Here is a 16,387-nt window from a genome sequence, read left to right as displayed (position 1 = left end):
CAAGTATAGGATTTTTATAATTCTTTACAGTTTATGCATAATAAAAAAAAGCAAATTCAAACAAAAATGGCGCCCGCCAAATTCCCCTACCTCACGAACTCACTTACTATTCTAAGAATACATGAATGAGATAGATAAAACAGCGTAGGATAGACGAGAAACACGGAGTGAGCAGGATAAGCAGACTTATCATCCACACTCCTGTTTCTAGTAAACTTTTCACCTGCCCAACGCATACTCCTGGTACTTAAGTAGTTTAAGTAAGTAGTATTAATTCTACCACAATTGAATATAAGTATAGTAATTAGTTTGTGTTGGATAGTAATTAATTCAATTACCCAACAAAACGTGCCTTACGTTTTGTTGGGTAATTATTTTTTTATAAATAAATTATTCGGTTTAGTACCCGTAAAGTATGTAATTGAAAGAAAGGAAAATAATATAAATTTAAGGATATACAATGCTATGAACCAACTATTGGTGAAATAAAGTTTTATTTCTATCTAAAATCTTTAATGAAAGAATATGCCAGGCATATGATAGGTTATCTCACTCGCACAATCCATAAACGGATCCTTTTATCTCGTTTTACACAACGGGTAACTAACATTAGAATTCTACAACGCGTTATCTTTAAAGATATATTTGTCGTGTTTATTTTATTGTGTTTTGTTATTCATGGACTACAGACATTAAAATCCGCTACGGTTATTTCGTACTGGTTAATCGTTTAAATGAAAAATATATTGACATTGAAACTTCACGCATGCGCATTCCGCGTTACGTATTTCGTCCTGTCAATGCTCCATTTTAACACGTGTGTTTATTTTAGTGGCATTTAAAAATGTATTTATAGTAAATAGTGTAAATTTTCGTTGAAAATGGCTACTGACGTTGGTTTGGATGTGATCTTAGAGGAAATAGGACCGTTTGGAAGATATAATATTATAAACTATGCATTTTTGTTATTTCCAATATTTTTGGCGGGAATGTACAGTCCAGTTTATGTGTTTGAAGCTCCTGATATTGGTTACAGGTAAGATAATTTGTAAGAAAAAACTTTAAGGAACATAAAATGTAACGTTCTATAGTGGCTTATTCAGAATTTCTCCTTTTCTAACGAATCAAATTTAGAGATTTTAATTTACGTTAAGCGCTCCCCTAGCTTTCGGCGGGGCTAACGCACACGCGCAGTTCTATTCTAAATACCTAGGGTTCTATTCTAGGACCTGGGGGCCTACCATGAGCTATTACTATGAGCCTATTCATAACCTAGAACTGAGATGTTTTGCTGATTCGTCGAAATAATCAGCCCGTTTATGTTTCCATGTGACCTTAGCAGCAATCATATTATTTCGTTTATTCAATTTGTATGAAATTTCATACCATGACTTCGCGACTGAACAAAAATTTGATTGTTTCAAGCTATCACAGAATAAGCGATTCTGAAAAAAATACTTTTTGATCAACTTTTTTGTATCGAAATATCCAAATAATAGTTTCGAACGTATAAAATTCAACATTTTCATTAAAACTAGTGCATACAGTAAATATAATAATATTTCTAATATAGTAAAACTTTATAATTTATATATTCAGATATAAAGAGTTTTATTTTGGGTTAAATTTTGAGTTTAGGAAATGTAATGAAGAAATTAAAAAAAAAATGACTGAGTTAAGAATCAAGACAATTCATTTCTAACTTCTGTCGATGTCGATTCTATAATTTACCGATTTTATAATTTTTCTTTCTTTGACTTTGATCTGTTAAAGATTTCAAAGATGAGAGAATATCATATATTATTTTAAACCAACTGATACAACGCGGATGGCGTTGTATTTTACTAGTCTCTTGCAACTTCTTCAACTATAACTCCGTGTATTAGAGTATAGCATGGTTAATTATACGCTTAAACCTTCTTTAGGAATCTTTTTTATTATTTGACAATAATTTATTTTACAACTAGGAAATGTTCAATTGGGTATAAACGCAGATTCATGTAAGTATTTGCCGACGTGTATTTCAATTCACCGAGTTTGTCAAGATTTAGCTGTAAAGAAAATATAATTATGTATATTATTTGATTAAGTTAACGTATAAGCTAAATTTGAACAATTAAAAACAATTTATTTTTATATTAAAGTTACATAAAGCAAACAAAATTTGTGAACAATACTTATCCGATCATATTTATAGGTTAAACAATTTGAAAAACTATCTATAAAATGTAATTTTGTAAACTCCAAGATATTTATAGCTCTTATCAAAATTGGACGGAAACGTTTAAAAATGTTAGAGTCAACTATGATAGTACCAGAAACTTTACGTGTAAAATATATGAAAATAATAGTTTTTTTTTAATGTATATGCTAAACTATACAAGCTTATTTTGATTGTTGAATTATCTAAATAATATTTAAATTTTATTTATTATCATAAAATCATCTGTTAGACAGTTTGACAGAGTTAAATTTCAAAACTTACATAGAAACTTCAAACCAAATTATCGTTGTTTCGTTCGGTCTTGTTATTGCAATAGATTTTAGTTTATAGGAGGTCATATTACCGAGAGGATTTTTTTAATAGAACAGGGCGCAAACGAGCAGGAGGCTCACCTGATGTTAAGTGATACCGCCCCGCCGCCCATGGACACTCTCAATGCCAGAGGGCTCGCGAGTGCGTTGTCGGCCTTTTAAGAATTGGTACGCTCTTTTCTTGATGGACCCTAAGTTGAATTTTTGAACCTAAATAACCTTTTGAGAAAGCTGATGGTTGGCTCCCAGTTTTGATGATACAATTTAATATCAAAAACCATCAAACCTTTGGTCAATAATTGTTAACTTGGTTTGTTTGACGAAGTTAGCAACGGTTTTCTTGACTGGTTTTTTTTTTTAAACCGGTATCAAAGCATGTCCTGCAGCTGCATACGGAACCAGTACTTCAGGAATTTCTAATGTAATTTAATAATTTAGATAATCTTTTTGAAGGTTAAAAATATTATTTAGTTATGTGATAACACCAAAATATTCACTAACCTCTTAATAAACTAAAGATTTTATTGAATTAGCTTCTATATAAACATACGCATCACATTATATTTGTGACAAATAAATAATTTTTGCTACATAATTATAACTACTCATTTTTTTGGGAATGTCTTTCTAATATTCTAAATATTACAGAGGTTAGCCGGTATATTTAATATCTTGGACATCAAGTAGTGTTTCTCTTAGATTGTTGTTGTGTTGATGTGTTCTGTCTTAGAACTTTTTATCAGTATTACTAAAAAATATATGAATGGGTATAAAATTTATTAGTACATTTTATAATAAACTATTTACAAATATTATAAACAAAAATTAAATTTATATATAATACATATAAAATTAATTTAGATACAAAAGTTATTTTTTAAAGAAATTATTCAATTTTATAAGTCTATTGGTTCTAAGTTACCATTATCTATTTAAATGCATCGATAACCTGCCCTTACAACTTTTAGGTCAATTTTATACTGATTATCTTTCTGACAAACATCATTTTCGTATATGGCACAGTGAATAAAAGTTATTTAAATAATTCAACTGACTTCTAAGAGGTACCTGTCTAGCGAAAAATTAACGATATTATGTATTATGTACTAAATTATATATGTTACCCCAAGAAATACGTGTTTATTAGTTTATGGATATTCATAAACTACTAAACCGATGTTCATTTATCATAGACTATGCGCAAGTCTGATATTCAAAAGAACTTGAATTTCATCAGGATAATAAGCATCCAATCTCTATATGAATTCTAATTCCGAGAAATTTATAGACAAACACGCGAACTGTAACACGCGTGCTTAGGAGGCTAAATAGATCATACACAAATATTAACCAATTCTAATGGTTAAATTTACTATATTAATTATATTTCGGGTCTGGACCGGTCTTAAATAAAAAAAAACATCTAATTGTAGATCTAAATCATTCTCGCATTCCTCATGTTTTAAAACACATTAATAATAAAACTATATATTTAAAGTCCAATAAATTAAAACCATATACGTCAATATATTCATGCTGATATTAAGTAACCTTGGAGAAGTAAAGTACGAATGAACAAAACCGAGTTATTATTTCTATTCATTGTAGGACTAATAAGCCGAACATAACTAATCCTGTTTTATATTAATTCTTAATGGCCTAAATAAATAATCAAATATATTTTCCATTGCATGTTAGAAGCATAAACAAAACCTAAATCTAATACACCGCACATGGAAGCTATGAAACAATTTATTTGCTTGATCATTTGTCACGTAGAAATGTGCTTATCACAATCAAGGTGGGATTAGGGAAGATCCCTAACCTGCTAAAATGTATTAAACCGGTAATTTGTTTGTTGTTGTTTGTTTTGATTTTTTTCTGTAACTATCATTATAATTTTCACTTACGCCCCTTATTTAAATATAAACTCTTGCAGAGGTCGAGTCATGTTAATACAATATTTTTCATTAAAGTTAAATTAATTATAGTAAGCGTGTAATAAACGATGTTAGTATTAGGTAGGTTAGTAGTAGGCAAATACCATATTTTATGTTCCTGATTTGTAAAAAAAAAATGCTTTAAAATTAGCAAAAGCTATTTTTAAGCTCATAAAAACCGGCAAGTTATGGTTAAATATATTGTAAAATAATATCATATTTAACACAAAAAAAATATGCGTGACAAATATTATTTTTATCTACACTTTACGGGGTGGTCAAAATGTTTGTATGTAGATAAGTAACATAATTTAGGCTAAATTAAATTTAAATGTAAAAAAAAATAGCTTCCACAGTGGAGTCTTATTTTAACGTAATCTCTAAAATTAGTTTTCTTAAATTATATTAACTTACCTTATATTTTAAAGTAAAAACTGGTGTGATTAACGAATACAATATTTATAAACTTTGTAAGCATAATTAGCAGTTAATATTATAAATAAATGTATATAAATAAACAAGTAATAAAAAATTTAAAGGGCTGCAGTATATTGACTGTGCAAAGGTAGCATAGCCATTAGTCTTTTAATTGGAGACTTGTATGAATGATTTGATGAAATATAAACTATAGCTAAGTCTCTTTATTAAAAATAGAATTTTTTTTAGCTAAAATGCTAAAATTTATTTAAAAGACGAGAAGACACTAGAGTTTTATATTTAAAATAATATTAATTTCATATAAAAAATTTATTTAATATTTTTTTGAATATTTTATTGGGGTTATAGAAAAATTAATAAACTTTTTTTTTATTTAATTTTACATTTATATGTAAATATAAAATATATATAAATAGGAAATTATGATCCATAATTTATGATTAAAAGATTACCAGAAAAAGAAATTACCTTAGGGATAACAGCGAGATTTTTTTTGTCCTTATAAGAAAAAAAAGTTTGCGACCTCGATGTTTGATTAAGATAAGATTTAAATGCAAAAGTTTAAAATTTTGATATAATCGATCATTAAAATCCTACAAGGTATAGTCGTTTGGATTGCTATCACAGTAATAATAAAATAAACATATTTCATAATAATGTTTCATTTTGGCTGAATTTAACCTCACATCCAATTGCAGTGTGATATTACAGACATCACTTACAACTGTTCCTGCACCGCATGATCAATCACGAACATCTACAGAGATATTAATTGTATTTGCTTATATTGGGGCTTAGACAGCGTAATAGGGATCATAGAAAATTAGTTAATTGACTAGATTCTAAGTTTCTATTCATTATCCTTACGAAATTGGAATTTTACAGATAATGTGACAGAGTGACAGAGAATTCTAGCATTATACAATTTAGGAAAGATTTTTTTAAAATTTTTATTTCTATGTGCGCATTTGCTCGAACGGTGAAGGAAAACATCGTGAGGAAACCGACATTTTTTAGACCCAAAAAGTCGATGGCGTGTGACAGGCACTGGAGGCTGATCACCTACTTGCCTATTAGATTTAAAAATGATCATGAAACAGATTCAGAAATCACCACCATCACCAAGACCTAAAGAGGTTGTAGCGCCACTGATTTATTTAATAATTTTATTCACTAAAGAATTATTGAAGTAAACTTCCTTTTCGGCGTTGGAAAAAAATTACCGTCACATTTTTGGTTACGCGTCATATTATTCCGCTATACGCCATCTCTTTGTTATCCCTACCACGGTTGATTCAAAGAGATGATGAGAGAGAGATTTGACGCCATTCATAACAAAAATATATAATAAAGATAACAATGATAGTAAATTCCAATACAATTAATGAAATTCTCTAAAAACTCAATATAATGCTTGAAAGATTATTTATTTAGTAAATCGTATACTCAGTGCAATGACAAGATACTAGTAATTTTTCTTAAATTAACTACCTGTATAATTTTATTGCATTTTAACTGTGACGATAATTGTAATATTTTAGTTTTATTTTAAGAGCACTTGTTCTATATTGTGATAGTTCTCACATACTGTAGTTTCTAAATAAATAAGAATGAATAAGATTTGTTTGTTTTTATTTGCTCTCATTCAAAGTAAAAGAAAATTTAAAAAAAACAAACCAATATTAAATTAAACGGGACAGCCGTTAGTGATTTGAATTGGCGTAACGAAACTAAATACTACGAATAACCTTAGTTAATTTTAATTTGAATATTTGCCTGTCCGGAATAAATTTTAATTTTAATCGATTATAGGAAATAAATATTGGATTATTTTTCGAAAAATAGCGTAATAAAGAAGTTTCACATCTTACATGTGTACACTAGTCCACGTATTTGTTCTATAATGTATATGAAAAGACATTTCAATACATTTATTCCACTTATTGCAGCTGGAATGATTTTAAGGCCATTATCGTGTACAAAACTAGAGCACTCCTCGCATCCATATGACAGTTCCGGTATGCGTTAAAAGGTTCCTGACTGACGTTGAACGACGGAAATTATTTTATGGGAGTGTTATATAATTGTGAAAGTTAATTGAATCGTTACATACATCGCCAATAAAAAATAAGCCTCACATAAAAATCACACATTAATCGTGCCAGTTTAATGCATACTAATACAGTAACAGTTTTGTGTCGGAGAGCAGATCGCACACTTTCCTAAACATGTGTCGAGAATGAAATAGGCAAAGTTAACACTTTCAATATTTCAGGTGTAATGTCCCTCAATGTGCATCTCAAAACGACACCTCATGGCTAGAATTTGCAATACCAAGGGAAAAGAAAGATTTTTCGCGCTGTAAGCGATTTGATGTAATAGACAATACTACAACATGTAGTAGGGAATCATTTGACGTGTCAATAGTCAAAGAATGTTACGACTTCGTGTACAACGATGAAGATTCTGCAGTTCGCGATGTAAGTTATTTTGTTTTTCTAATAATATGTTTTTATATTTAAGTTTATTCTTATAAATAATAATTTATTCAATTAATTCAGTGAATTAGGAGATTCTACAACTTTTCTGTAAAACGTATCGCTCATCATTAAGGCAGCATTAAGGCCGAAGAATTCGCTTGTTAGCGATAAGGCCGCCCGTTGCATCCCTTGTGATTTTTATGTATTGTGTTATGTGTAACACAATTTGTGTTATTTGTGTTTCTTTCTAGCAACGAAGTGTGAATAAATCAATAAAAATAAATAGGGCAGCGATCGTAAGAAACTTTATTCGCCTTTTTTTGTCCAACTTTGTAATTTGTAAACCACGTTAATATATGTTAATAATATTTTTTATGACACAAATAACTTGGCTTTTGACAGGTAAACATCGGTTTATAGATGCAGAGACCCTCATAAAACCTCACAAAAGTCCTCTTTTTAAAATAAAAAGTATCCAACAATACCGATACCATTATTAACACGACAAATCTTATATGTAACAATATTAATTTAAGGTCACGGCAATCAAAGTCGAACGGTTCGTAAGGAAAAAATTTAAACTAAATTGCGCGTAGTTGTTTTTTTGCAATCGGAAATGTAATGTGTGTGTGTAATGTTATTATGACTACGACACCACGTGTGTACCTCTTATCCACCACGCACGAGACATGCCTATTTTTATAATTCGGTCAAAGAACTGATAAAGTTTTTGTAATCTAACAGCTAGATAAGTAGCAAAGATAATACCGCTATTTATTATTTAATTATATAAAATAATAATAATGTTTAAAGTAAATATTTATTATCACTCTGTGTTTACTAGGACTTAGTCAAGTCATGTTACGGATGTTTCTTACTGATAAGTTAAGATAACTCTCCCGGTTAGAAGTAACAAGTTTAAGGACCTATCCGATCGCCAAACTCCAAAAAAGTACATTGTTTTTTTTCGTTTTTGTCATCGTTTTGTAAAGTAGGGCAAATATATGGTGTAGTTGGGTAGTTTATGTATCCTATTATATTTGACACTTTGAATTCATTTTATGACAAAAATTTATATAGAATATGTCTTTGAAATTTACACGATATATTTTATCGTAAATTTCCATTTCAGAAAAATGACAAAATTACATTAATTTAATGTTGTAGATAACTAATTGTTATTACGGGTACGATTAAACGGGCAGGAGGCTCACCTTATGTTAAGTGGTACCGCCGCCCATGGACACTCGATGCCAGAGGGCTCGCGAGTGCGTTGCCGGCGTTGCATGCTTTACTTTAGCGTGTGTTGGTTACTGAGTATGTTCATAAACGTTAAAGAGAAATTCCCAAAAACTGAATGATATTTTTATGAATCGGCAATATGTTAATCATAACGATGAAATTTAGAAATATTTGTCTTCCAGTTTAACCTTGGTTGCCAAGATTGGAAGAGGACTTTAATAGGTTCAATACACAATATGGGTCTTTTTGTATCACTACCTATGACTGGGATTATCTCTGATAAGTATGGACGAAAGGTGGCTTTGTCAATAGCCTCTCTGATGAATGGCATATTTGGCTTCCTAAGATCCTTCTCAACCAGTTACATTATGCTACTTATTTTTGAGTTTCTTGAAGCTGCGTTGGGTGCCGGTGCCTATACTACTGCGTTTGTACTAGGTAAGATTATTTTAAATCAGTTCAATTTTATAGGAGTAATATATGTCGGAACAATGACGCTGGTATCAGCTGCCACTTTCATTATAGTTTAATATCATCAAAGTCAAATTAGTCAAAATCGTTATATGGTTTTTTTTGTTTTGTTTTGTGTTTTTTTCATGGAGCTACGAACCCAACCCTGACTTTTGCTTATCAGGGACCTTGTTTTGCTTTTTGTATTTGTTCATTTATTTACAATTTTGTTTATTTTTTTACATTATGTTTCTTACATAGCAGTTTTATACGTTCATATTTACTTAACATTTTACATTTCCTAGTTTTCTTTATATAAATTCTATATTTTCTGGTTTACTTTTATTGCCAACATTAAGAGATCTACAAATAAACGACTATTTGATAGTCTGTAGTAATTTAATAGTCCTAATTATTATTTATGTTGAATGATAGTAAGCTGCCATTGTTCAAAATATTTGAATTTCCGTACTCTACAGCACAGCATACGGCGTGTGTCAGCCAAAGGCTTTGCCTTTTAGAAAAACAAATGATGACAAAACAGATACTGTCTTGAGTCTCAGACCTGGGTTGTACCGCCACAGGCTTTTTTGCACTTGATAAAATGTCTCGAAAATGTACTATTTCTCTTTCCTATTTCAATATTTTTTGTTTATATGAAAAATTAAATTCGACTGTATGTATATATATGTATATTTATATTTTGTATGTTTTAGCAATGGAACTTGTCGGTCCAAAAGGTAGAGTGTTCGGAAATACATTAATTAATGTACTCTACGTGTTTGGCCTCATGACGCTGGCCAGCCTCTCCTGGTATCTTCAAAGTTGGCGAAATCTCTTACGTATCATTTATTTTCCTGCGACTTTCGTATTTTCATACTACTGGGTTCTGAACGAAAGCGTCCGATGGCTACTCACCAAAGGCAGGCATAATGAAGCCGCAGCCATTTTGAAGAAAGCAGCGAAAATGAACAAAGTAGTTCTCTCCGAGGACGTGTTCACGCCAACTCATGAGTTAGAGAAACTAACAACAAACACAGAAAAGGACAAGGCGGACGAAGTAGATGTAGTAGAAACAGATTCTGTGTTTCTACGAGTGATTAAATCAAGTATTATCAGGAAGAGAGTGGCAGTGTGCTCGTTCCTATGGATTACATGTACATTTGTGTATCACGGTCTTTCGATTAACTCAGTGTCGTTAGCTGGAAGTAAGCATGTGAACTTTATTTTGGTGGCTTTTGTGGAGATTCCAGCAAATTTTGCATGTCTGCTGGTACTAGACAGATTCGGAAGGAAACGTGTGCTAATAACGATGTACGTGCTCAGTGCATGCTTGTGCATCACTCTATCATTTATACCCAAAGGTAAGCAAAGAAAACTTTAAAAAATACAGCCTATACAAACGAATCTCCAATTCTTTTCCAGTTTGGTTTTAGAAAAAAATACGCAAAATGAAATACATTTTATTTTGCGTGTTTTTATTTTACAGTTATAAAAAAATCATGAAAGACTTGAAATTGGTATACAAAACTATTTTCAAATAATCAAATTTTCAAAAATTTTATAAAATAAATATAAAACTTCTGTACTTATATTATAATTGTTAAACAAAAAAAAAGAGTCATCATGTAAATGAAACTAGAATTTGCTTGGCTGAAAATGTAAACGCTTATGGACCCTTATGGACATCGAAAAGTTAGTCCAACTAGCTTATAAATTTGACATATAAGTCACTAAACTATATGTTATATATCGTGTAAAGTTGTGATAGGATACCTCAGACCGTTTCCAAGCTCATTCATTTATTCATGCAATGTTTGTTAAGCGGTCGCCAACAGAATTATTACTTTGTAAGATGTACCTGGATGTTCTAATCGTATCCATTAATTCCTGTGGGAATCTACGGAAGATATTTCTTTTAGACGTTGCTAGTTAATTTTATTTGGAAATAAAACTGTTGCTTATCTTTCTAATTACTAAAAAACTTAATAAATCTTACGTTAGAGATCAGTTAAAAAAGAGTTTAAAGCAAACTCTGGGATATAAAAATTCAATAAGTTTTTCTTATTAAATGTGACGATTACTGGAAGATTCGTTTTACTCCAGATAGTCAGCTTTTGTGTCTGACATCATTCGTCGAATTGCATCTAAGGACCTGATGTCGTCTCCATGTTTTTCCTTAAAAGAAAGAAAAAAACGTTTATGTAATTTAAATACAGCTACTTGTAATTAAATTATATACACACTCAATAAAAATGTTAACAATTTAAAAGGTATGGAAAAAACTTTATCGTATGGACGAATATAAAGTCATACATTTTCACAAAATCTTAATTTTTATTACAGTAGTATATCTGTCGTTTGAGAAGCATACCTAAGTAAAATTATTAAATATGTTTGACTCAAAAAGTAATGGTCGGTCCATTACTTGTATTATTATAATATAATTTAATATTATTTAAATGTTCCACAATACTAAAAAACTACTACTTAAAAAAATGTTTAAAAAAATCATGTCCTAGTGCTAAGCCGGGACGGGCCGCTAGTGAAATATAGCAAATTTGCAATACTAAATCACAAAGTCGTTGAAAGTCCTGTTTGTAAGTCTTTTCAAAGGTAATTTTCGAGTTATCGTTCGTTTAAAGCCTTATTTGTTTATGAAGCGATCAAACCAACTTTTGCTGTTACAACTTGTGGGAGTCAATTTTGCGAAGATTGCCTTACAAGCGATTTTATTAAAACTAACCTGAATCAGTGAAGCAGGCATTTACTGCTTATATACTTTATTTATATAATAATATTGGCAACAATTTTAAAACTAAATTGTTGCCAGTATTATTCAATTTTCATAGCAAAATTAACAGCACATAAGAAATAATCAGTTACAAATAAATTAATAATGGAATCAATCAATCAATCAAAATTAATTTATTCAATTTAGATGTGTCTTAGGGCATGCTTTTGAATGTCAAAAACGTTTACAAAATTCACGAAAGAGCAAAACTACGCCATCCGTTCGCAAAACTACCAGTAGGCCTTGTTCTGAGAAGAACGGGCAAGAAACTCAGCAAGTTTTAGAATAGTTTTAGAATCAGTGATAACATTCGTTCAAAGATTTCTTTAAGGTTAATTTAGTAGGGTTTTCATAAGCTTAAAATCATTTAAAGGTACCTGCTCAATTATTACTCATATAAATAAATAAAAAATAAAATACGTTTATTTAGGAACATAGGATCATGATGGTATCACTTATTCCACGTCATTAAATTCGAGCCTATTGGCATCCCTACTCATCGGCAAAGAAGACAGAGGGTGTTGGCCGAGAGAAAAAGCCGGCGTAAAAACTCTCGGTACTCTTTAAAAAAAAAGCAAATCAAACAATTCTACAATACATATACAATACAAATATAGTAAATGAATTAGAAGTAGCGTAGTAGCCCAGCACTAGTCCCAGGCCCTTTTATCACTAACTTTATAGTAAGCCTTTTTACACAGCTTTTCTTTAATACAATTCTTAAATTTAATAAAAGGCAGAGATAAAAGGGCCTCTGGGATTTTATTAAAGAAGACTATCCCTTTTCCCAAAAAAGAATTACTAATATGACATATATATTTTCTCCGTATGTAATTTGCAGGTCAAAAATGGTGGTCGCTAGTGGTGTACCTATCTGGAAAATTCTCTATAACCGTAGCCTACAGTTCTGTATACATATATGTATCTGAAGTCTTTCCCACGAGAGTTAGGCAGTCGTTGTTAGCGGTCTGTTCTTCAATTGGTCGAGTTGGATCTGCTTTAGCACCGCTGACACCTTTGCTTGTGAGTTTAAAAGGATTTTTTATATGCGGGCCGTGCAAAATACCTTCTTAAGTATCATTTTTGTTTAATGCATTATTTTTGAAACGGAAATATTGCCTTTAATTGTTTATGAATAAATTTTGGTTATGTAGTAAAATTTAACTTGACGTCAAATCAAAATCGGAAATGAAATTGAACCCTTACTTATTCTGAAATTTGGTTAGCAAATATCATTTGTTATCATGGCATAAAATTTATCAGTGTAAAAACCAAAAAAAAAAATGCCACACAACAAATAATTTTAATTAGTGTTCCTAACCAACCATACCGTTTTTTTAACAATACTTTTTTAGATTAATACATATTTATAATAGCCAAAATTTTTAAATATTTTACAAAAGAATTTACGTCAAGTATATTAAATATGTTTTACACAGGCGCTTACATACGACAATCTACCAGCGATATTTTTCGGGAGCCTTGCACTGATTGCCAGTGTTCTTGTCTTCTCACTCCCGGAGACCATAAACCAACCTTTGCCTGATACAATAGAAGAAGCCGAAAGACTTTCAAAAGGAAGAAGAAAAGAATGCGCCTGATTCTATTAAACTTACTTAAATTTAATATCTATATTTTAATACATTTTAAATCAGAGTTTATGTATTAATAATAATTCCTTGCTGTGGCTGACTATAGTTTTCCCTATTTTATTAAATACTTGATATATACTACATACAATTTAATATGTATTACTTTATTGTCCGCCTACTGCCTACAATCGTGCAAAATATAGGTTTTATTTATATATTACCTAGTATAGTTGAAAGGTTGTATTTTTTTATTACATAAGGTTCGATCTATAATAGGGTTGCATTTTTATAAGATGCATCTACTATAATTAGTACTGGATAAAATATTTTTTAATATAGCTTACATTTTGGAATTCGGATATAAAATACCTCTCAAACTTTTCTCAATGTATTTTGTAAATGTAATGTAATTTGTATTTAAAATATAATATGCTTTTGCTTTCAATGAATTTCAATATTCCATAAAAAATCCTATTAAATATGCTGTCATTTTTGTTGAAGGAAAGACCTCTTCCAATCATACTCATCCAATTCAATCACATCATATCAATGAATTAATGTTCCATATTGTTATAAATGATAACCCTTTTTTTATCTTTGTTAATTGGTTTATTTCTTCACAAACAAAAGTAATTAATTTATCTTATATATAAAATTCTCGTGTCCGGTTTTTGTGGTTAAACTCCTCTGAAACGGCTTGACCGATTCTCATGAAATTTTGTGTGCATATTGGGTAGGTCTGAGAATCGGACAACATCTATTTTTCATCCACCTAAATGTTAAGGGTAGTCCACCCCTAAATACTTTTTTTCATTTTTAGATAAATTTTTATTTTTTATCAACAGCATTAAAAAATACATACAACCCTAAATTTTCAACCCTCTATGATCAACCCCTATTTTTTATTATAAATGATATACATGGCAAAACGACGTCTGCCAGGTCAGCTAGTATTCTTATAGAAATGCTCAAGGGAAAAAATACATGGTCACTCGTCTTAAAAGTATGTTCTGAGTGTGTACGTGTACGTGTGTTTTCTTATTTTCTTAGTGTCCTGTATTTATGTCGCCACATACATCAAAATCTTATAGAAAATACTACACAATATATGTATATTTTTAGTGTGTATCTCCGATACGCTACACCACTTTACAATACGCCTTATAAAAATTTAAGGCAATTCCAATCAAGAACTTATTTTTTACAAGCACAGACGTTTCGAGGATAATAAAATAGATTTGTGATGGTTATTGACGATTTAAGAAACATATTGCTACAATACCATAGCTAGTTTCACCCAGCCATCCAATAAAATAGATATTTGAATTTTTTATAGTAAATATTCGCGAAAAATACACAAGGCTCTGCATACAAGCGGGTGAAATCTGTATTTGAATTATAGATTAAAATGGATCCGTGTTTGGAGCTGAATAACTGCAAACTTTCCGATTGTTTACTGCATGTTTTTTAATATATTCAAAGGGTGAAGGTTATGCTTTAAGAATAATAATATATTCCTTAGGTCCAGACAACATGTAATCTTATTTTTTATGATTCTATTTATAAACCTCATATTTACAATTACACCAGATCAAATTCAGTGTGTAATTAAATTAACGATGCATTTGTAATATATTATTATGATGGCTATTAATCATTTGGTGATTATATTTTATTTTTTACAATATTTTATCCAATTAGGAAAACAAATGTTGCTGTAAAGTATACCATGCACCCGATTGAATCAGAATATATCATGTGAAAGTTTGCGTGTTACATAGGTACTCCGCGTTGTTACATTCTGAAAAAAAGTCTTTTTGAAGTGAAACTTCTTTAGCCGCAGGAGGTTAAATTTTTTTTTATTGATGAAACGTCACAAAGATGTGCAGCGTTTTTGTTAAAGAAAATGGTGAGAGCGACTGAGAACAATTGAGAGAGAGAAAGGGAGATCGAGAAAAAAATTCAAAGTTACAGCCTTACGCTGGAAGCCAATAAAGTATCCACAATCTCAGATAGAAGATAATCCGAGATTGTGGCTTGTCAGACCGTAACAGTCGATGGATCTCCTATCTGCATCCCAATAACCAAACCCTACGAAGACAATCCATTTTTGGCGACAGTAAAAAAAAACGATTGAAAGTGACGGATACCCCATCGAAGTATGAGTGTTATGGAATATGTGAGTGTCGTCGAAGTGTGGCCAGTTCCAGAAGATAAGAGAAGATTATAAAATATAAGTTGAATTGCAGATCTATGATAAATAAAGAAAACGATTGTCAATCATTTTGTCGATAACTTTCTCTTTAGTATTATTTTAGTAGCATACACGCAAGAAACGAGTTTTATATTCGTCATATTTAGGCAAAATCCTGATGCTTCCCTGATTCCGCGACAAATATGGCTACTTGTGAAATTACCGTAATCCTCGATTATACAGCGACGTAATATTTAATAGACAACTGACGAGGTTACAGATTAACCGTGCATTAGGTACATGACTCAGTACTGTGGGTGTTTACTGAAAATTCTTTATCTGTGGCCACCGGATGGCAAGACAATGTATACATACCCCACTAAATCTGTGAGCATATCGTATATTGCTCAGGGCCAAACTTGCAGCAACGCATAAAAGTAGTAGTTTTTTTAATGCAAATTTTAAATCCTATATATAGTCAACCTATTGTACAGTAAAGTTAAGTCCAACCTAACTAATATCTGTGCTTCTAGGTTATCTAGTAATAGAGACAGTTTGTGATCCAAGATGATCTTTACTACCTGAGACATGAATTAGGAGCCCTAAGACATAATTGTGTAAAAAACATTGCATGAAGATAATTGTATAATTGAGGCTTAAAAACATAACTGAGTGTTTTTAATTTTAAGTTTCTACCTGCGATGACAAACGGATAATAGCAA

At 30.6% G+C, this 16,387-nt stretch overlaps 1 protein-coding gene across 1 annotated transcript; it reads left to right on the top strand.

Moving 5' to 3' along the window:
- Positions 1–645: 645 nt before the first annotated feature.
- Positions 646–13,505, top strand: LOC111000903 (organic cation transporter protein). Its single transcript, XM_022270507.2, has 6 exons — positions 646–1,036; positions 7,189–7,393; positions 8,818–9,073; positions 9,802–10,449; positions 12,721–12,902; positions 13,319–13,505. The coding sequence occupies exons 1-6, from the start codon at positions 882–884 to the stop codon at positions 13,478–13,480; spliced, it is 1,608 nt and encodes a 535-aa protein (XP_022126199.2). The 5' UTR covers positions 646–881; the 3' UTR covers positions 13,481–13,505.
- The last annotated feature ends 2,882 nt before the right edge of the window (positions 13,506–16,387 follow it).

This window comes from Pieris rapae, chromosome 5 (assembly GCF_905147795.1).
Source record: "Pieris rapae chromosome 5, ilPieRapa1.1, whole genome shotgun sequence".
NCBI lineage: Eukaryota > Metazoa > Arthropoda > Insecta > Lepidoptera > Pieridae > Pieris > Pieris rapae.
This window is presented reverse-complemented; position numbering and strand designations above follow the sequence as displayed.

Bases quoted from the DNA above. Each gene is read 5' to 3' on its own strand.
- LOC111000903 (XM_022270507.2), top strand. From the start codon at position 882: ATGGCTACTGACGTTGGTTTGGATGTGATCTTAGAGGAAATAGGACCG. The intron at 7,394-8,817 runs GTAAGTTATTTT...TTTGTCTTCCAG, and splicing joins AAGATTCTGCAGTTCGCGAT to TTTAACCTTGGTTGCCAAGA. The intron at 12,903-13,318 runs GTGAGTTTAAAA...TGTTTTACACAG, and splicing joins CACCGCTGACACCTTTGCTT to GCGCTTACATACGACAATCT.